Genomic DNA, 23,119 nt, shown 5'->3' on the forward strand with positions numbered 1-23,119 from the left:
CCAAAGGAAAGCCGAGAAGGGATAATGACAGGCCACTGAGCCCAAGTACATTAGCCAGTGAAACTGATGAAAGGAAAGCTGCAGTGGAGGAAACCAAATTAAATGAGGGGATACACAGGGATATGCAGTGGGAGAATGAAAGGGTGAGGTCAGTCTTTGTGTATGGGCTCCATGAAGTCGAAGGGGAAACATATGAAGCAAGAAAACAAGGGGAAAAAAAAGCAATTGAAAGCATCATGAAAGCAATAGGAGAAGACGATATGACCCAGCTGGAAAATTTTCGGAGAATAGGGGGGTTTGTAAAAAAAAGAACCCGGCCAGTGAGAGTGACCTTCAAGGCAGAAGCGACTCGGACCAGGATCCTGCAGGAGAAAGCACGATTAAGGGACATGACGGCACACAGGAGGGTGTATCTCGACCACGACAGAACACAAGAAGAAAGGAAGAAACTGAGAGAGATGGTACAAAGGCGAAAGGAGGAAAGAGAGGGGATGGAGAATACAGACAGGAGATCCCAGACCCAGGAAGAAGATCTAATACAGCCTCCCTCACAACTTTCTATAGAAGCCTCCCAACCAGGTCAACCCCAGTGCAACCAAACACTCTAAATCAAAACACCCATGCCACATCCAATGCCCCCACCCACTACATTACAAACTTCACCCCCACAGCAACAACCCATAGTTCCTTACCAGGTCTCCCACTTCCCCAACCCCAATATACTTCCCAGACCACAGTCTTAGAAAAGAAGTTGAAGGTGTGGTATACAAATGCAGATGGAATAACAAACAAGTATGAGGAGTGGCACGAAAGAATCAAAGAGACATCCCCAGACATAATAGCACTCACAGAAACAAAACTCACCAGAATAATAACAGATTCAATCTTTCCGTCCGGATATCAAATCTTCAGGAAAGACAGAGGGAGGAGAGGGGGGGAGGAGTTGCACTGCTCATTAAAAACCAGTGGGGTTTTGAGAAAATGGAAGGAATGGATGGCATGGGCGAAAGGGACTACTTAGTAGGAACAATCCAGTCTGAGGGACATAAGGTGATAATTGCAGTAATGTACAACCCACCACAGAACTGCAGGAGGCCAAGAGAAGAATACGATGAGCGCAACAGAGCAATGATCAACACACTAGCCGAGGTGGCCAGGAGAGCACACATGGGGGGAGCAAAGTTACTAGTTATGGGTGATTTCAATCACAAGGAGATTGACTGGGAAAACCTGGAGCCCCATGGGGGTCCCGAAACATGGAGAGCCAAGATGATGGATGTGGTACTGGAGAACCTCATGCATCAACATGTTAGAGACACTACCAGAGAGAGAGGAGAGGATGAACCAGCAAGGTTGGACCTTGTATTCACCATGAGTAGTTCGGACATCGAGGGTATCATGTATGAAAGGCCCCTGGGAGCTAGTGATCATGTGGTTCTGTGCTTCGACTACATAGTTGAGCTCCAAGTGGAGAGAGTAGCAGTAATAGGCTGGGAAAAACCAAACTACAAAAGGGGGAACTACTCAGGCATGAGGAACTTCCTTCAAGACATTCAGTGGGAGAGGGAACTGACAGGAAAACCAGTACAAGAAATGATGGACTATGTAGCAACAAAATGCAAGGAGGCAGAGGAGAGGTTTGTTCCCAAGGGAAACAGAAATAATGGGAAGAACAGAACGAGTCCTTGGTTCACCCAAAGGTGTACGGAGGCAAAAACTAGGTGTACTAGAGAATGGAAAAGGTACAGAAGACAGAGAACTCAGGAAAATAAAGAAATCAGCCGAAGAGCCAGAAACGAATATGCACAGATAAGAAGGGAGGCTCAGAGACAATATGAAAATGACATAGCATCAAAAGTAAAGACTGACCCGAAGCTGTTGTACAGCCACATCAGGAGGAAAACAACAGTCAAGGACCAGGTAATCAGACTGAGGAAGGGTGATGGGGAATTCACAAGAAACGACCGAGAGGTATGTCAGGAGCTCAACACAAGATTTAAAGAGGTATTTACAGTGGAAACCAGTAGGACTCCAAGAAATCAGAACAGGGGGGCACACCAGCAAGTGCTGGATGAGGTACATATAACCAAGGAGGAGGTGAAGAAGCTGCTATGCGAACTTGACACCTCAAAGGCGGTGGGACCAGACAACATCTCTCCATGGGTCCTTAAAGAGGGAGCAGAGATATTGTGTGAGCCAGTAACAAAGATCTTCAACACATCATTTGAAACTGGGCAACTCCCTGAGGTATGGAAAATGGCAAATGTAGTCCCAATTTTTAAAAAGGGAGACAGACATGAGGCACTAAACTACAGACCTGTATCACTAACGTGTATAGTATGCAAGGTCATGGAGAAGATCAGGAGGAGAGTGGTGGGGCACCTGGAAAGAAACAAGTGTATAATTGACAACCAGCACGGTTTCAGGGAAGGAAAATCCTGTGTCACAAACCTACTAGAGTTTTATGACAAGGTGACAGAAGTAAGACAAGAGAGAGAGGGGTGGATCGACTGCGTATTTTTGGACTGCAAGAAGGCTTTCGACACAGTTCCTCACAAGAGGTTACTGCAAAAGCTAGAGGACTAGGCACACATAACAGGAAAGGCACTGCAATGGATCAGAGAATATCTGACAGGGAGGCAACAACGAGTCATGGTACGCGACGAGGTGTCAGAGTGGGCGCCTGTGACAAGCGGGGTTCCACAGGTTCCTAGGGGTTCCTAGGACCTGTGCTGTTCTTGGTATACGTGAACGACATAACGGGAGGGATAGACTCAGAAGTGTCCTTGTTTGCAGACGATGTGAAGTTAATGAGAAGAATCGAATCGGACGAGGATCAGGCAGGACTACAAAGAGATCTGGACAGGCTACAAGCCTGGTCCAGCAACTGGCTCCTTGAATTTAACCCTGCTAAATGCAAAGTCATGAAGATTGGGGAAGGGCAAAGAAGACCGCAGACACAATATAGTTTAGATGGCCAAAGACTGCAAACCTCACTCAAGGAAAAAGATCTGGGGGTGAGTATAACACCGAGCATATCTCCTGAGGCGCACATCAATCAGATAACTGCTGCAGCATACGGGCGCCTGGCAAACCTACGGATAGCGTTCCGATACCTCAGTAAGGATTCGTTTAAGACTCTGTACACCATCTACGTCAGGCCCATACTGGAGTATGCAGCACCAGTTTGGAATCCACACATAGTCAAGCACGTCAAGAAATTAGAGAAAGTGCAAAGGTTTGCAACAAGACTAGTCCCAGAGCTACGGGGATTGTCCTATGAAGAAAGGTTGAGGGAAATCGGCCTGACGACACTGGAGGCCAGGAGGGTCAGGGGAGACATGATAACGACATATAAAATACTGCACAGAATAGACGAGGTGGACAAAGACGGGATGTTCCAGAGATGGGACACAGACACAAGAGGTCACAATTGGAAGTTGAAGACTCAGATGAATCAAAGGGATGTTAGGAAGTATTTCTTCAGTCATAGAGTAGTCAGGCCATGGAATAGCCTAGAAAGTGATGTGGTGGAGGCAGGAACCATACATAGTTTTAAGGCGAGGTATGATAGAGCTCATGGGGCAGGGAGAGAGAGGACCTAGTAGCAATCAGCGAAGAGGCGGGGCCAGCGAAGAGGCGGCTGCAGACCTGGTCCAGCAATTGGCTCCTGGAGTTCAATCCCACCAAGTGCAAAGTCATGAAGATTGGGGAAGGGCAAAGAAGACCGCAGACGGAGTACAGTCTAGGGGGCCAGAGACTACAAACCTCACTCAAGGAAAAAGATCTTGGGGTGAGTATAACACCAGGCACATCTCCTGAAGCGCACATCAACCAAATAACTGCTGCAGCATATGGGCGCCTGGCAAACCTCAGAACAGCATTCCGACATCTTAATAAGGAATCATTCAGGACCCTGTACACCGTGTACGTTAGGCCCATATTGGAGTATGCGGCACCAGTTTGGAACCCACACCTAGCCAAGCACGTGAAGAAACTAGAGAAAGTGCAAAGGTTTGCAACAAGACTAGTCCCAGAGCTAAGAGGTATGTCCTACGAGGAGAGGTTAAGGGAAATCAACCTGACGACACTGGAGGACAGGAGAGATAGGGGGGACATGATAACGACATACAAAATACTGAGAGGAATTGACAAGGTGGACAAAGACAGGATGTTCCAGAGATTGGACACAGTAACAAGGGGACACAGTTGGAAGCTGAAAACACAGATGAATCACAGGGATGTTAGAAAGTATTTCTTCAGCCACAGAGTAGTCAGTAAGTGGAATAGTTTGGGAAGCGATGTAGTGGAGGCAGGATCCGTACATAGCTTTAAGCAGAGGTATGATAAAGCTCACGGCTCAGGGAGAGTGACCTAGTAGCGATCAGTGAAGAGGCGGGGCCAGGAGCTCGGACTCGACCCCCGCAACCTCAACTAGGTGAGTACAACTAGGTGAGTACACACACACACACACACCTCACTTTACTTTGAACACCTTCAAAATACTCTCATACATCATTTGAGACCACCTTTTCTCAATATCTCTCATCCACAACCTTTATCATCTCACTACAGAACAACCCCAAGATTACTTCGAACACTCTCATAAATCATTTGAATACTCACATAAACACCTTTGAACATTTCCAAACAACACTGAAGCACTTCCAAAATATCATTTTGATTACTCCCAAATAAGATTTATCATCTCTAATTTATCTACACTTACACATTTCATTAACTGAAATTACAACACATCCACCATACTACTCCCTCAGTCTCCAGACTTTACAACATTAACACAAAAACTAACTCAGACACTTATGACATGAGACATTTTACCAAAACTAACACAAACACACATATCTGTTATATCTCCAATATCTAAGATCACCACAATCAAGACGTTTGCCAAATTCTATATCCCCACCACTAAGACCACACATTTTTTTTTGTACACATTCTCTTAAAACATCATCATAACGAAGATCACTAAAACTATCTATACTTTTACTAAGATCACATAACATTTTGTCTTCTCTAACTCACCCACCAATTCACATTCTCATTCACACTTACACATTTCATTAACCGAAATTACATCTCATCCACCAAACTCCTCCCTCATTCTCCAGACTTTACAACATTAGCACAAAAAAAAAATAACTCATACACTTATGACATGAGACATTACCATATCTAACACACTGACTAACTTTGAGGGCGCGGGGCGCGAGGGGCGCGGGCGGGCGCGAGGGCGCGGCAGGGCCGGTGGGTCGGCACTAGGGTGGGGGGGGCGGATGGGGGCGTGGGGGCGCGGGGTCGCGGGTGGAGGGTCGTGGGTGGGGGCGTGGGTGGGGGTCGTGGGTGGGGTCATGGGTGAGGGTCGTGGGTGGGGTCATGGGTGGGGGTCGTGGGCGGGGTTAAGGTCACTAGCATATAGGTGTGAAAAAAGTCATTAACATATAGGTGTGAAAGGGAGCCACTCAGCCGCAGCCCTTTTCAGGAGGAGCCACTCAGGAATGAGCCACTCTGCCCCATGAGCCACTGAGCCGCCTCCGGTACTACTTACAGTGTATTTTGTATGTAAATTAGTGTAATATATTGAAGGTAATAAAAATTAATTTGTAAATAAATAAAGAACCAGCGAAATTGGTGAGCATCGCTGGGGAAGAAGATGCCATTGTTTTGAATGGGGTAAAGGCACACTAGTGAAATGTACATAAATTTAGTTGCTCTGGAAGTTAAATTGTGGTTGAAACTTCCCAAATAGGAACAGAAATTGTTGGAATTACAGCCCTGCATATCTTGAGAAGTCGAATGGACAGGACAACCATGGAACCCCAGCTAAGTCATGTCTATTTTATGTTGAAATTCTGGCCAGTATTTTCTTCATAATTTTAGGCAGGATTTTTTGTATGATACACCAAGTAACCTCCAGACAAATTGGTGAGTGTTTTGATTATAAATTCTCCTTCTATTACATAAATGTGTATATGTAATCATTTATTAATTTTAACACACAGTCCACATATTTATATTAATGTTTACCATAATTCCTGGTGATGTATATTTCATTTGAAATTAATATAGGTCCAGAGTGACTTATGGATATGGTATCGAAAGGGGACATCTTTTTTGTGATCTAGGAAGTTCAAAAATTCCTACATGTCTTTGTAACTTTGATAAAGAATAATTATCTTTGTTACCATTTACTGGTATGTATCTAATGAGATTCATCCATATATTTTAAAAATTTTCCATATAGTTGCCCATTGGTCCTTGATCAAACTGGATGTAATTAGTGAAGCCATTAATTAGTGAATTAATTACTTAATAATTATATGTGAAATGAGAGGAGGTGAATGTTAGGTCCACAAATTTACTTAATGTGTAATGGATTATAATTATTACAATACTAAATTTGCTATGCCAAGTCTGGCTAGGATTTATATTAGTGTATTTGTATAATATTAATTTTGCTAAGCCAAGTCTGGCTAGGATTTATATTAGTGTATTTGTATAATATTAATTTTTCTAAGCCAAGTGTGGCTAAGATTTATATTAGTGTGTTGTACAATATTAATTTTGCTAAGCCAAGCCTGGATAAGATTTATTCTAAGGTAAGTTGTAATATTTACCTTTATAAAGTGCATAATTAAATACATAATCTGTTGAAAAATGAAATTACCAGCTAAGGTTATACATTAAATATTGGGAATACTGAGCTGATAAAGGACAACAAATCGTCTACACAGCCACCCCTGCAGATGAGGTCTTGAATTGTTGTCTTCCACCTCCCAATGGGCTGTAATGAATTATATTTTGTAAGATTATAAATTACCTCTATGGGGTGTTATGTCAGCATATATCATTCACTTATGGCTGACTTACATACTTGTGTGGACTCAAAAGTCCGCACCTCACTGCCGAATATAGGTTGATTACAAACTCCTTGCGACACTTGATAGAAGCTGAAGTGTCCTTGGATGTCCACGTCTTCCATAGTATAGGAATACGCATGTTGGTACACTATGTTCTACAAGATTTGTCTTTATTGTTCACAATCTTATCACTGAAGAAGCTGATCACACTTCTCTGTAAATGTTTATTGTGTTTTGTGAGAAACTTTGTTCACACTAACACACGGATCAGTGTTCTTTGTTGGCTATCTTGGCATCAGTGTGACTCTCAGTAGAGTCAAAAGTAATCTGAAGATGCCACAATGCTCCACGCCGTCACTGCCCCCCACCCACTGCACATGAAGGAAAAGCTGACCTAGTACTTTTTGCTTCCTTCCCACTTCCTCCATGAAGCAAAGCAGAATGTTTGATTCTTGCTGTCTTAAGCATAGACAACAATGTACACTATCTTTACCATGGTAATAAAGTGGGAGCAGGATTTTCCTTAATTGTCCTGCTAAGGTAAGAGATGGACTGTCTCTTATTAAACTACACTTTGCAACACTGGAGTCTTGCAAGGACCGACGGTAGCTTGACCACGTCGCATACTCGTACTGCATCTGGGATCAATTACTTGCTGTAGCAGTAAACAAGATACTTGCCCTTTCTGAGAGGGCTGGGCCCCTCAGGGCTGAAAGGGGCTGATACCCCCCTTCTGGAGAAAATTTTTCAACTGAAACCAAGCCTGTGCACATACTATGCACTTGGTATCTGCAGACATGGGAAATCTGGAAAAACAGACGGGACGTGCAACTATGACCACCCTAGAAAATGCCATGCCCATATGACAACAGGAAAATGCAAACTCCCTTCTTGTAAGCTTTTTCACCCTGAAATGTGTACCTCTTCAGTACAGGAAAGACTGTACAGGAAAGATGGTGTGCCAGGCACACCATCTAAAGGGGACAAAAAGATACAAAGCATCCAGGCCATGGGAAAACCTGGGTAGCCACAGCCACTCAAGAGGGAGAGGTTTTTTAGTGCCAGGAAGGAAAAAAAACTGGCAGGAAATGGCAGAAATCTTACACCAAATCCAGTCATTCCTGGAGTGGAACCACAGTCGATGGCCTCCACTCCAAACCAACAGATAGAGATGCTAATGCCGGAAAAAAAAAATCCCCCTCCAGTACCAACAATACCACCAGTCCGATGACATTCTTCTTTGCAAATATACAGGGTCTAAAGCCAGCAACAAACAACAAAATACCTTTCATCCGTGGACTGCTTGCAGAGGCAAAGGCAATGTTCGCAGCTTTCACTGAGACCCACATAAAGGATCACTTGGACAACGAAATATGGATCCCAGGTTACAACCTATACAGATGTGACAGAGTGAACAGGCAAAAGGAAGGGGGGTTGGCCTGTACATTGCAGAGTCACTTGTTTGCACAGAACTGCTTAATGCCTCAAATGATGTAGTGGAAGTTTTAGCAGTAAAGGTCGAGAACCAAAACCTAGTCATTGTGGTAGTCTACAAGCCTCCGGATGCAACATCCCAGCAATTCCAGGAACAGCTGTTAAAAATTGACCACTGTCTGGAAAATCTTCCAGCTCCTGCACCCAACATCTTGCTCCTGGGGGATTTCAACTTAAGGCACCTAAAATGGAGGAATATAGCAAATAATATTGTTGCAGTAATAACACCAGGATGCAGCTCTGATGAAAACTCACACTCACACGAGCTTTTAAATCTCTGCATAAAATTCAATTTAAACCAGCAAATAATAGAGCCTACTAGACTGGAGAAAACACTAGACCTCATCTTCACTAACAATGATGATCTGATAAGAAATGTCACCATATCTAAAACAATATACTCATATCACAACATAATTGAGGTTCAGACATGTATGTGTGGAGCCCCAGACCAACATAATGAGACTAGTCACGAGGGAGCATTCACTAAATTCAACTTCAGTAACAAAAACATAAAGTGGGACCAAGTAAACCAAGTCCTAACCGATATAAGCTGGGAAGATATACTAAGCAACACAGACCCCAACTTATGCCTGGAACAGATTAACTTGGTGGCACTCGATGTATGCACAAGGCTTATTCCTCTAAGAAAAAGGAGGAGTAGATGTAAAATAGAAAGAGACAGGCGCTCCCTTTACAGGCGACGGAAAAGAATAACAGAGCGGCTAAAAGAGGTCAATATATCTGAAATGCGTAGGGAGACACTGGTCAGAGAAATAGCAAGCATCGAACTTAAGCTAAAGGAATCTTATAGGACTCAGGAATTGCGGGAAGAACTAAAAGCCATAAATGAAATCGAAAGAAACCCAAAGTATTTCTTCGCCTATGCCAAATCAAAGTCGAGAACAACGTCCAGTATTGGGCCCCTACTTAAACAAGATGGGTCCTACACAGATGACAGCAAGGAAATGAGTGAGCTACTCAAGTTCCAATATGACTCATTTTTTAGCAAGCCGCTAACCAGACTGAGAGTCGAAGATCAAAATGAATTTTTTATGAGAGAGCCACAAAATTTAGTTAACACAAGCCTATCCAATGTTATCCTGACGCCAAATGACTTCGAACAGGCGATAAATGACATACCCTTGCACTCTGCCCCAGGGCCAGACTCATTGAACTCCGTGTTCATCAAGAACTGCAAGAAGCCCCTATCACGAGCCTTTTCCATCCTATGGAGAGGGAGCATGGACACGGGGGTCGTCCCACAGTTACTAAAAACAACAGACATAGCCCCACTCCACAAAGGGGGCAGTAAAGCAACAGCAAATAACTACAGACCGATAGCACTAACATCCCATATCATAAAAATCTTTGAAAGGGTCCTAAGAAGCAAGATCACCACCCATCTAGAAACACATCAGTTACACAACCCAGGGCAACATCGGTTTAGAACAGGTCGCTCCTGTCTGTCTCAACTATTGGATCACTACGACAAGGTCCTAAATGCACTAGAAGACAAAAACAATGCAGATGTAATATATACAGACTTTGCAAAAGCCTTCGACAAGTGTGACCATGGCGTAATAGCGCACAAAATGCGTGCTAAAGGAATAACAGGAAAAGTCGGTCGATGGATCTATAATTTCCTCACTAACAGAACACAGAGAGTAGTCGTCAACAGAGTAAACTCCGAGGCAGCTACGGTGAAAAGCTCTGTTCCACAAGGCACAGTACTCGCTCCCATCTTGTTCCTCATCCTCATATCCGACATGGATAAGGATGTCAGCCACAGCACCGTGTCTTCCTTTGCAGATGACACCCGAATCTGCATGACAGTGTCTTCCATTGCAGACACTGCAAGACTCCAGGCGGACATCAGCCAAATCTTTCAGTGGGCTGCAGAAAACAATATGAAGTTCAACGATGAGAAATTTCAATTACTCAGATATGGAAAACACGAGGAAATTAAATCTTCATCAGAGTACAAAACAAATTCTGGCCACAAAATAGAGCGAAACACCAACGTCAAAGACCTGGGAGCGATCATGTCGGAGGATCTCACCTTCAAGGACCATAACATTGTATCAATCGCATCTGCTAGAAAAATGACAGGATGGATAATGAGAACCTTCAAAACTAGGGAGGCCAAGCCCATGATGACACTCTTCAGGTCACTTGTTCTATCTAGGCTGGAATATTGCTGCACACTAACAGCACCTTTCAAGGCAGGTGAAATTGCTGACCTAGAAAATGTCCAGAGAACCTTCACGGCGCGCATAACGGAGGTAAAACACCTCAATTACTGGGAGCGCTTGAGGTTCCTAAACCTGTATTCCCTGGAACGCAGGCGGTAGAGATACATGATTATATACGCCTGGAAAATCCTAGAGGGACTAGTACCGAACTTGCACACGAAAATCACTCACAACGAAAGCAAAAGACTTGGCAGACGATGCAACATCCCGCCAATGAAAAGCAGGAGTGTCACTAGCACGTTTAGAGACAATACAATAAGTGTCAGGTGCCCGAGACTGTTCAACTGCCTCCCAGCATACATAAGGGGGATTACCAATAAACCCCTGGCAGTCTTCAAGCTGGCACTGGAAAAGCGCCTAAAGTCGGTACCTGACCAGCCGGGCTGTGGCTCGTACGTTGGATTGCGTGCAGCCAGCAGTAACAGCCTGGTTGATCAGGCTCTGATCCACCAGGAGGCCTGGTCACAGATGGGGCCGCGGGGGCGTTAATCCCCGGAACTCTCTCCAGGTAAACTCCAGGTATACAGTCCACATATTTATATTAATGTTTACCATAATTCTTGGTGATGTATATTTCATTGGAAATTAATATAGGTCCAGAGTGACTTGTGGATATGACAGTAGTAGGTACCGAAGGAGGGCATTTTTTTGCGACCTAAGATGTCCTAAAATTTCTACATGTCTCTGTAACTTTGATAAAGAATAATTATCTTTGTTATCATTTACTGGTATGTATCTAATGAGATTCATCCAGATATTTTAAAATTTTCCATACTATCCACTAATACATGGAAGTCCCACTCTAATCCAACCCCTCACGCTCATGTATTTATCCAACCTAAATTTGAAACTACCCAAGGTTTTTAGCCTCAATAACTCAACTAGGTAGACTATTCCACTCATCAGCTACACTATTTCCAAACCAATACTTTCCTATATCCTTTCTAAATCTAAACTTGTCCAATTTGAATCCATTATTGCGGGTTCTCTCTTGGAGAGGTATCCTCAAGACCTTATTTATATCCCCTCTCGCCCTTCCTTCTGTTTATTTATTGACAGTCATTTATCATGGTTTAATCTAAGTTTATTGATGATATGGACTTGACCGAGATAAGACTAAATTTACTGATAAAGCTCCTAGGCAGAAACGAAGAGTTTAGTTGTTTCAGTTGGCTCCTCTTATGGAATATAGCATAGTATGGGCTAGTTTCGAATTATTCTTATTAGAACCCCGGTAACCGAGACAGTAAAATGATAGACCATTCTTGGTACAGACCCGTGCCCGGAGAGTACCGGCGAATAAAAAAAAAAAAAGATAGACCTGTCAATTTTGGGATCACGGTTCAAGCCTCTAGTCCATCTATATATATGCCGGGTGTGCCACAGGGAATGTGCACTCAATCCCACATCTGGCAACATCCGTGCACACAATAGATGTCTAGGCTCCAGGAGAGCTCCAAATGAGAACAACCAACAGCCTCCCCCAGCAGACAGGGCTGACAGCTACCGTGACTTCACCTCTACAGAGGACCTCAAATCTGCAATCAAATTAACATCCACCAGGACTCTGACACACATCCCCAAAGCAGCTCGCCCTCAAGCTGCTAGCAAATTCACTGACCTTCTAAAGAAAGTCAACAATGCTCCTTCAAACAACAGATCCTGGCACAACTTGCTGCTTTTTGGCAATGCCTGTTTGGCTGTCCCACCAAGGAGGGACAAGTCACTAGCAACACATGTTATTAGGGCAATAAATGCATTCCCAAGCGATGACAACCTCGTCCGTCTCCCCCCTAGGGCGACAAACACCCGCCGGGCAAATGCCAACAACAGGACACCCGACACCTCAGAAATCAGAGCCCAAATTAGCAAAAAAATAGAAGAGGGTAATACTATTGGAGCTTTGAGACTTATAACCAGTGAGGATACCATCGCTCCCATGGACGTCAGCACGGCGCAAGCTCTGAAGGACAAACATCCACCCAGGGGTCCCAGTACCAACATTGACCTCCCTGATATTGCAGCAGGCGAAGAACATCTAACCTTACAGGATGCTGATGTGTATAAAGCTGCTATGTCATTTCCACAGGGTTCAGCAGGAGGTTTCACCGGTTTAAGGCCTCAACACTTAAAACAAATACTCAATCCAGCACTTGGTGAGGTTTCAGAGAGGCTGCTGTCTGAACTCACCAAATTTTCCAACCTGTGCCTGGCTGGCGGTGTCCCAGAGGCCATCAGACCCTTTTTCTTTGGTGCCTCATTGTGTGCCCTCCGCAAAAAGGATGGCGGAATCAGGCCCATTGCAGTGGGTAACACCCTTCGGCGCCTAGTCGCCAAGGCTGCAGTAAGAAGGGTGAGTCAAGAGGCTGCTGCAATGCTGAAACCAACCCAGCTCGGTTTCGGCGTTCAACAGGGCTGTGAAGCAGCTGCCCACGCAGCACGAGTATATATCAAAAACATGTCCTATGAAAAAGCCTTGGTCAAATTGGACTTTGCCAATGCTTTCAACTCAGTCAGAAGGGATGCTGCTCTCCAAGCAGTTTATAGAAACTTCCCTTCCCTTTATCCCTTCATAGAATCGTGTTATAGTGTGACTTCCAAAATATTTTTTGGGGACCATGAAATTGACTCGTGTGAGGGCGTGCAACAGGGGGACCCTCTCGCCCCCTTTCTATTTTGTTTGGTCATCAAGGAAGTCACGGAGGCACTCTCCAGCGAGCTCAATATCTGGTTCCTGGACGACGGTACCCTGGCTGGCACAACAGAGTCTCTCCTGGAGGACATCAGTAAAATTAAAGACATGGGAGAAAGCCTGGGCCTTTCTTTAAACCCCACCAAATGTGAAATAGTTTCTACCAATCAACAGTTGATACAGAATATTAGTACCGTTTTACCAGGAGCACGAGCCATTGATCCAGCCAATAGCACTCTCCTCGGTGCTCCTCTTGGGTCCAATGCCATCGATCTGGTCCTAGAAAAAAAAGTCTCAGACCTCCGGACGATGGAAAGCAGGATGAAAGACTGACACACACGATGCCTTCTACCTACTCACCAGGTGCCTGTCAACCCCAAAACTTACCTATTTTCTGAGATGCTCCCCAGCCTTCAGCAGTCCAAAACTCAAGGAATATGACTCTCTCCTGAAGGCCATGCTAGAGAGTGTATTGAATCTTTCCCTTGACGATGGACAGTGGTTGCAAGCCTCACTTCCGGTCAGGCTTGGAGGGCTAGGAGTACGCAGATCCTCCCAGATTGCTCTACCAGCTTTCCTGTCCTCTTCCATTGCATCAAACGAGTTGATAAGACAAATTCTTCCTGACACCCTCAGTGACTCAGCAGGAATAGAAGACCCTAGCTATGTCAGTGCCATCACCGAATGGGAGACTCTTGCTGCTCCAGCACCAAACCCTAGTGCAGCACTGGCTCACAAACAGTCAAGCTGGGATAGCCCAATGGCTGAAAAGGTGCTTGCCAACATGCTCAGGGCTGCAACATCAGATAGGGAGATTGCCCGTCTCAAGGCTGTGAGTGCACCTCACTCCGGGGACTTCCTCCAAACAGTTCCCATATCGGCAATGGGAACGCGACTCGACCCTAAGACCCTCCGTATTGCAGTGGCTCTGCGCCTTGCTGCCCCATTTCACACAGAATATATGTGTATTTGCGGCGAAGTGCAAGCAGACCAATACGGTCTACATGGTCTTAACTGTTCCAAAACCAAGGGCTGGCATGCAAGACACAATGAGGTCAACGACATCATTAAGAGAGCCCTTGCTACAGCTGGATGCCCTGCCGAGAGGGAGCCACGATCACTTGCAGCAAACAATACCCACAACCCAGCAAACCACCACGACGGGATCACCATCTATCCTTGGAAGAATGGCAAGCTCTTAGCATGGGACTATACCTGTGTGCCCACACTGGCTGACACCTATATCCATCACAGTGTGGGGCGACAAGGAGGAGCTGCTGACCACAGGGAGGAGTACAAGATCAGCAAGTACAGGGACATTAGCCAAAAGTATCAATTTGTCCCAGTGGGATCAGAGACCTTGGGATCATGGGGAAAAAATGCCACACGTTTCCTTAAAGAATTGGGATCCAGACTCATCGACACCACCAGGGACCCAAGGGCAGCCACTTTCATGTTCCAGCGCCTCAGCGTCGCCATCCAGAGGGGAAATGCTTGCTGCATACTTGGCTCACGTCCAGCCTCGGAGGAGCTGGAGGAAATTAATGATCTTTGATACATTGTGCCATTGTATTCATGTTTATGTTTTTTTCTGTAAATGTATTTTGTTTATTAATAAATGTTCACATAGAATAAAAAATATATAGGGGGTGGTAGGAGAAGAAAATATTCAAACAGCTCCGGGGAGAACCTTGAGTTTTCTCTGAGGTACGTTTATTGTCTTCTCTGAGGATGAGGGTCCCCATTCCAGCTATAGAGGTGGTACTTTTTATAATAAAAAAATATATATATATATATATATATATATATATATATATATATATATATATATATATATATATATATATATATATATATATATATATATATATATATATATATATATATACATATATATATATATATATATATATATATATATATATATATATATATATATATATATATATATATATATATATATATATATATATATATATGTCGTGCCGAATATGTAAAACTGGTCAATTAGCAAGAACTCATTTAAAATTAAGTCCTTTCTAAAATTTTCTCTTATACGTTTAAATATATATTTTTTTCATTAATGTGAATGTAAACAATTTTAATTTTGCACCAAAAGAATCTTAGAAAACTTACCTAACCTTATTATAACAAGAACAATTTATTTTAGCCTAACCCAACTAAAAATATTTTAGATTTGTTTACAATAATTTAATACTAAACAAACACAGTGAAATATATTTTTTTCGTTAGGTTCAGAATGATTTTGGCGACATTATTGCATACACAAATTTTCACTTGTCCTATATAAGTAGTCACGAAAGCGGTTGGAATTTCTCTATTCTTTCACAGTGGTTGTTTTGCATATTCTGAAATCACCTGTTTACTGTGATCTTATTGCATATATATATATATATATATATATATATATATATATATATATATATATATATATATATATATATATATATATATATATATATATATATATATGCAAAACAACCACTCTGAAAGAATAGAGAAATTCCAAGCGCTTTCGTGACTACTCACATTATCAAGGAACATTATCACAGTTCCTTGATAATGTGAGTAGTCACGAAAGCGCTTGGAATTTCTCTACTCTTTCAGAGTGGTTGTTTTGCATATTCTGAAATCACCTATTTACTGTGATCTTATTGCATATATATATATATATATATATATATATATATATATATATATATATATATATATATATATATATATATATATATATATATATATACACACACACACATACGCAAAACAACCACTCTGAAAGAATAGAGAAATTCCAAGCGCTTTCGTGACTACTTACATTATCAAGGAACATTATCATAGTTCCTTGATAATGTGAGTAGTCACGAAAGCGCTTGGAATTTCTCTACTCTTTCAGAGTGGTTGTTTTGCATATTCTGAAATCACCTGTTTACTGTGATCTCATTCCATACATATATATATATATATATATATATATATATATATATATATATATATATATATATATATATATATATTTCAACAAGCCGGCCGTCTCCCACCGAGGCAGGGTGACCCAAAAAAAGAAAGTCCCAAAAATAAAATACTTTCATCATCATTCAACACATTCACCTCACTCACACATAATCACTGTTTTTGCAGAAGTGCCCAGAACACAACAACAGTTTAGAAGCATATACGTATAAAGATACACAACATATCCCTCCAAACTGCCAATATCCCGAAACCCCTCCTTTAGTGTGCAGGCATTGTACTTCCCATTTCCAGAACTCAAGTCCGGCTATATAAAATAATTGATTTCCCTGAATCCCTTCACTAAATATTACCCTGCTCACACCCCAACAGATCGTCAGGTCCCAAATACCATTCGTCTCCATTCACTCCTATCGAACACGCTCATGCTCGCCTGCTGGAAGTGCAAGCCCCTCGCACATAAAATTTCCCTTACCCTACCAACCTTTTCAAGGACAACCCCTACCCCGCCTTCCTTCTCCTACAGATTTAAATGCTCTCCATGTCATTCTACTTTGATCCATTCTCTCTAAATGACCAAACCACCTCAAAAACCCCTCTTAAGCCCTGTGACTAATACTTTTATTAACCCCACACCTTTTCCTAATTTCCACACTCCTAATTTTCTGCATAATATTTACACCACACATTGCCCTTAGACAGGACATCTCCACTGCCTCCAACCGCCTCCTCGCTGCTGCATTCACAACCCAAGCTTCACACCCATATAAGAGTGTTGGTACTACTTTACTTTCATACATTCCCTTCTTTGCCTCCATAGACAACGTTTTTTGACTCCACATATACCTCAATGCAGCACTCACCTTTTTTGCCTCATCAATTCTATGATTAACCTCATCCTTCATAAATCCATCCGCCGACACGTCAACTCCCAAGTATCTGAAAACATTCACTTCTTCCATACTCCTCCTCCCCAAATTGATATCCAATTTTTCTTTATCTAAATCATTTGATACCCTCATCACCTTACACTTTTATATGTTCACTTTCAACTTTCTACCTTTACACACACTCCCAAACACATCCAATAACCTTTGCAATTTTTCTTTAGAATCTCCCATAATCACAGTATCATCAGCAAAAAGTAACTGTGTCAATTCTCATTTTGTATTTGATTCCCCATAATTTAATCCCACCCCTCTCCCAAACACCCTAGCATTTACTTCTTTTTCAACCCCATCTATAAATATATTAAACAACCATGGTGACATTACACATCCCTGTCTAAGACCTACTTTTACAGGGAAGTAGTCTCCCTCTCTTCTACACACCCTAACCTGAGCCTCACTATCCTCATAAAAACTCTTTACAGCATTTAATAACTTACCATCTATTCCATATACTCGCAAGATCTTGCCACATTGCTCCCCTATCCACTCTATCATATGCCTTTTCTAAATCCATAAATGCAATAAAAACTTCCCTACCTTTATCTAAATACTGTTCACATATATGCTTCAATGTAAACACTTGATCTACACATCCCCTTCCCACTCTGAAACGTCCTTGCTCATCCGCAATCCTACATTCTGTCTTGCCTCTAATTCTTTCAATTATAACCCTACCATAAACTTTTCCTGGTATACTCAGTAAACTTATTCCTCTATAATTTTTACAATCTCTTTTGTCCCTTTTCCCTTTATATTAAGGAACTATACATGCTCTCCGCCAATCCCTAGGTACCTTCTCCTCTTTCAAACATTTATCAAACAAAGTACCAACCACTCCAACACTATATCACCCCCTGCTTTTAACATTTCTGTCATGATCCCATCAGTTCCAGCTGCGTTACCCCCTATCATTCTACATAATGCCTCACGTACCTCCCCCACACTTACATTCTGCTCTTCTTCACTCCTAAAAGATCGCATACCTCCCTGACCTGTGTATGAAATTACCACCTCCCTTTCTTCCTCAACATTTAAAAGTTCCTCAAAATATTCTCACCATTTTCCTAATACCTCCATCTCCCCATCTACTAACTCCACTACTCTGTTTTTAGCTGACAAATCCAAATGTTCCCTAGGCTTTCTTAACTTGTTTAACTCCAAATTTTCTTATTTTCATTAGAATTTCTTGACAGTGCCTCTCCCACTCTATCATCTGCTCTCCTTTTGCACTCTCTCACCACTCTCTTAACATTTCTTTTACTCTCCATATACTCTGCTCTTCTTATAACACTTCTGCTTTGTAAAAATCTCACATAAGCTACCTTTTTCTCTTTTATCACACCCTTTACTTCATCATTCCACCAATCACTCCTCTTTCCTCCTGCCCCCACCCTCCTATAACCACAAACTTCTGCCCCACATTCTAATACTGCATTTCTAAAACTATTCCAACCCTCTTCAAACCCCCCCCAGTTCTCATCTTTGCACTAGCCCACCTTTCTACCAATAGTAGCTTATATCTCACCCGAACTTCCTCCTCCCTTTCTTTATACACTTTCACCTCCCTCTTGCTTGTTGTTGCCATCTTCCTCTTGTCCCATCTACCTCTTACTCTAACTGTAGCTACAACTAAATATTGATCCGATATATCAGTTGCCCCTCTATAAACATGTACATCCTGGAGCCTATCCATCAACCTTTAATCCACCAATACATAATCTAACAAATTACTTTCATTACGTGCTACATCATACCTTGTATATTTATTTATCCTCTTTTTCATAAAATATGTATTACTTATTACCAAATCTCTTTCTACACATAGCTCAATTAAAGGCTCCCCATTTACATTTACCCCTGGCACCCCAAATTTACCTACTCCTCCCTCCATAACATTTTTACCCACTTTAGCATTGAAATCCCCAACCACAAGTACTCTCACACTTGGTTCAAAGCTCTCCACGCATTCACTCAACATTTCCCAAAATCTCTCTCTCTCCTCTACACTTCTCTCTTCTCCAGGTGCATATACGCTTACTATAACCCACTTTTCACATCCAACCTTTATTTTACTCCACATAATTATTGAATTAATACATTTATAGTCCCTCTTTTCCTGCCATAGCTTATCCTTCAACATTATTGCTACTCCTTCTTTAGCTCTAACTCTATTTGAAACCCCTGACCTAATCTCATTTATTCCTCTCCACTGAAACTCTCCCACCCCCTTCAGCTTTGTTTCACTTAAAGCCAGGACATCCAGCTTCTTCTCATTCATAACATCCACAGTCATCTCTTTCTTATCATTTGCACAACATCCACGCACATTCAGACTTCTCACTTTGACGATTTTCTTATTATTATTCTTTTTAGTAATCTTTACAGGAAAAGGGGTTACTAGCCCATTGTTCCAGGCATTTTAGATGACTTTTACAACACGCGTGGCTTACGGAAGAAAGATTCTTATTCCACTTCCTCATGGATATAAAAGGAAAAGTAATAAGACCAAGAACTATTAAGATAAAATCAAAGAAAACTCAGATGAGTGTGTATAAATAAACGTGTACATGTATGTGTAGTGTGACCTAAGTGTAAGTAGAAGTAGCAAGACGTACCTGTAATCTTGCATATTTATGAGACAGACAAAAGACACCAGCAATCATACCATCATGTAAAACAATTACAGGCTTTCATTTTACTCTCACTTGGCAGGACGGTAGTACCTCCCTGGGTGGTTGCTGTCTACCAACCTACTACCTTCATTATATATATATATATATATATATATATATATATATATATATATATATATATATATATATATATATATATATATATATATATATATATATATATATATATATATATATATGTATATATATATATATATATATATATATATATATATATATATATATATATATATATGTATATATATATATATATATATATATACATATATATATATATATATATATATATATATATATATATATATATATATATATATATATATATATATATATACATATATATATATATATATATATATGTATATATATATATATATATATATATATATATATATATATATATATATGTATATATATATGTATATATATATATATGTATATATATATGTATATATATATATATGTATATATATATATATATGTATATATATATATGTGTATATATATGTTCTTTCTTTCAACAACCCGGCCGTATCCCACCAAGGCAGGGTGGCCCAAAAAAGAAAAACAAAAGTTTCTCTTTTCAAATTTAGTAATTTATTCAGGAGAAGGGGTTACTAGCCCCTTGCTCCTGGCATTTTAGTCGCCTCTTACAACACGCATGGCTTACAGAGGAAGAATTCTGTTCCACTTTCTCATGGAGATAAGAGGAAATAAATAAGAACAAGAACTAGAAAGAAAATAGCAGAAAACCCAGAGGGGTGTGCGTATATATGCTTGTACATGTATGTGTAGTGTGACCTAAATGTATGTAGAAGTAGCAAGACGTACCTGAAATCTTGCATGTTCATGAGACAAAAAAGGACAAGCTATCAAGGGTGGTTGAGCCATCAACAGAGGATAATCTATAAAGGTATGGTGATCTATTCTTCCTTGGTAATGTGTCAAGGCAAGATAATCCGTCAGAGGAAGCTTAACTATCAATCCATCAGGTTAGGGTAATTCATCAATGCAAGGTGATCCACCAGGTTTGGGTAATTCATCAAGGCAGGACGATCCATTAACGTAGGGCAGAGTTTCAAGGCAGGGTACTTCTTGAAAACAGTGTGTTTTATTCATTTATGTTGATTCATCGAAGAATGATTATCCATCAGTGATATTTGACTTTGGTTAAAATCATGTTAACAAGTAATTAATACAGGTATTTAACATTTTTCAACAGAGTGTAATGCCCAACCGATGTGTAATGAAGGCTATGGAATGTGTAGACAAGTTTGTCACAGTTTCGAGATTGAGGAGGCGAAAGGATGCCTGGGTGCTGACTGTAAATGTTGTACGCCACCCAAGGCCAGATGTCCTCCCTCCGGCAATTGTCCAGGCATTTGTATGGACATTGAACTCTGTAATAACCCGCTAACAAATTACAGATGTACAGGACCTGACTGTATTTGCTGTGATAGTAAGTAGTGAATTTTTGTTTGTTTCGTTTAATAAAATTATATTTGACAGGGAATATAATTCAGTAAGAATACTGTTAAGTTTGTTTTTTTACTTATGTTTAAGTGTCTGGGGTAGAATCAATTTGACTGGTTATAACAAAATTGACGAAGGAAATACAATTCTCATCACATCAGAAAACAAGCATTTAGTCCCTGTCGTTGGTAATATAATAAAATCAGGTTATTTTAATCATTATAGGCTTTCGAGTTGAGGTTATTAATATTGTTGAATAAAAGCATTAAGATACTGGTCGTCTAGGAGTACTTAATGTACTGTAATATTGTAAAAGTTAAAAAGCTTCCATCCAAGCCTGTAAAGACAGAGTAACTCCTAAGTGACGACAATCATAACTCCATTTTTAGTTTAATATCTTTATTATGCACTCCATACCCATCCAGTGGCTGGTAGTCAAAAGATTACAAAGGTACATAATGGGTCCAGGGACTGTGCCTCAAAGTTTTCATAGCTGAGCAAGTTACAAGGGTAATGAACTACAGGTAGATCTGGTCACAATCACGAGAAGTTACAAAGGTATTTACAGATTACAGAGGCATATAATGGGTCCAGGGACTGTGTCCATTATGTAACTCCACCTAATATCACACATACGAAAATGCTATCCCATTTTGACTTAAGTATTAGTGTACAAAGGCACAGTTTATGAAAAACGAATCTGTTATACAGAAGCGTTAAGCGTCCTTCGACACAATGTCAGTAGAAGATTCACCACAGAAAAATTAGGGACACCTATTTTTTCCTGTTAATCATCGTTGGTGTCAACTGAATTCATCTGTCAAGTTCCCAAGAGTTCCGGCTGTGGCATTTTTTTTCAAGATATTTTATCTTATCTCTATTAAAGGAATTCTTGGTGTGTCTGTTCTTGTTTTGGGGAAAAATAAAGTCAATAAAATTTTCAGAAGAATAATGCATTAAATCTAATACAAACGTAATTCTGCTTACCAAGTATGATGAATTATCTGTATTTGGTTCTTATTAAAGTTTAGATGTTAAATTTAGACATTTTTATAATACTTGTTTATGTTGAGAAACAGAGAATTCAAAGAAACAATAGTATGTACCCTTTTTACCATCTTCCCAAAGTGTTATGAATGCCACCCTGCTCAGCCTCCCACTGCAGACTTGGCTACAGCTTGTATCACAGCCACAATCGCAAATTTAGTAGAGCAAGAGTCTGCTTCTGGGGAAAGTGTTGGTCCAGTTCTAGAAATAGCTGGTGGTGGTGATTCTGGTACAGGTGTTAATGATAGTAGTGCAGTTCTAGAACCAGAACAAACTGAGAACCCGGTCCCACAAATTCTAGCCCACTGGACGCAAAACTGTGCAATTTTTATCTATCATGTCCACTGCATGTGGCAGGATTTGATGAAATAACTTTGAAAACAAGCTTGGTGCCCCGGAGTATAGGGTAACATCGTCTAGCTTCGGCTAGATGCCCATACTTATCTGGGGTCTGACTCCGTGGAAAAGCACTGTGAACTTTGTTACAGAGTTTGCAGGTTCGAGTCCTGCTGTGGACGTAGAGACAATGTCTGTAAATAATTTCGCCTGTTTGCTGCATGTAGCAGGATTTGATAATATATATATATATATATATATATATATATATATATATATATATATATATATATATATATATATA

At 41.0% G+C, this 23,119-nt stretch overlaps 1 protein-coding gene across 1 annotated transcript in view; it reads left to right on the forward strand.

Annotated features, from left to right (window-relative positions):
• Positions 1-23,119, forward strand: part of LOC138854657 (keratin-associated protein 16-1-like) — a 154,055-nt gene that overhangs the window by 8,882 nt on the left and 122,054 nt on the right. The window contains exon 2 of the mRNA XM_070099016.1: positions 21,182-21,418. Within this exon, the coding sequence (XP_069955117.1) occupies positions 21,182-21,418 (237 nt within the window). The remainder of the gene's footprint in view (positions 1-21,181; positions 21,419-23,119) is intronic.

Source organism: Cherax quadricarinatus, chromosome 66, assembly GCF_038502225.1.
Source record: "Cherax quadricarinatus isolate ZL_2023a chromosome 66, ASM3850222v1, whole genome shotgun sequence".
Taxonomy (NCBI): Eukaryota; Metazoa; Arthropoda; class Malacostraca; order Decapoda; family Parastacidae; genus Cherax; species Cherax quadricarinatus.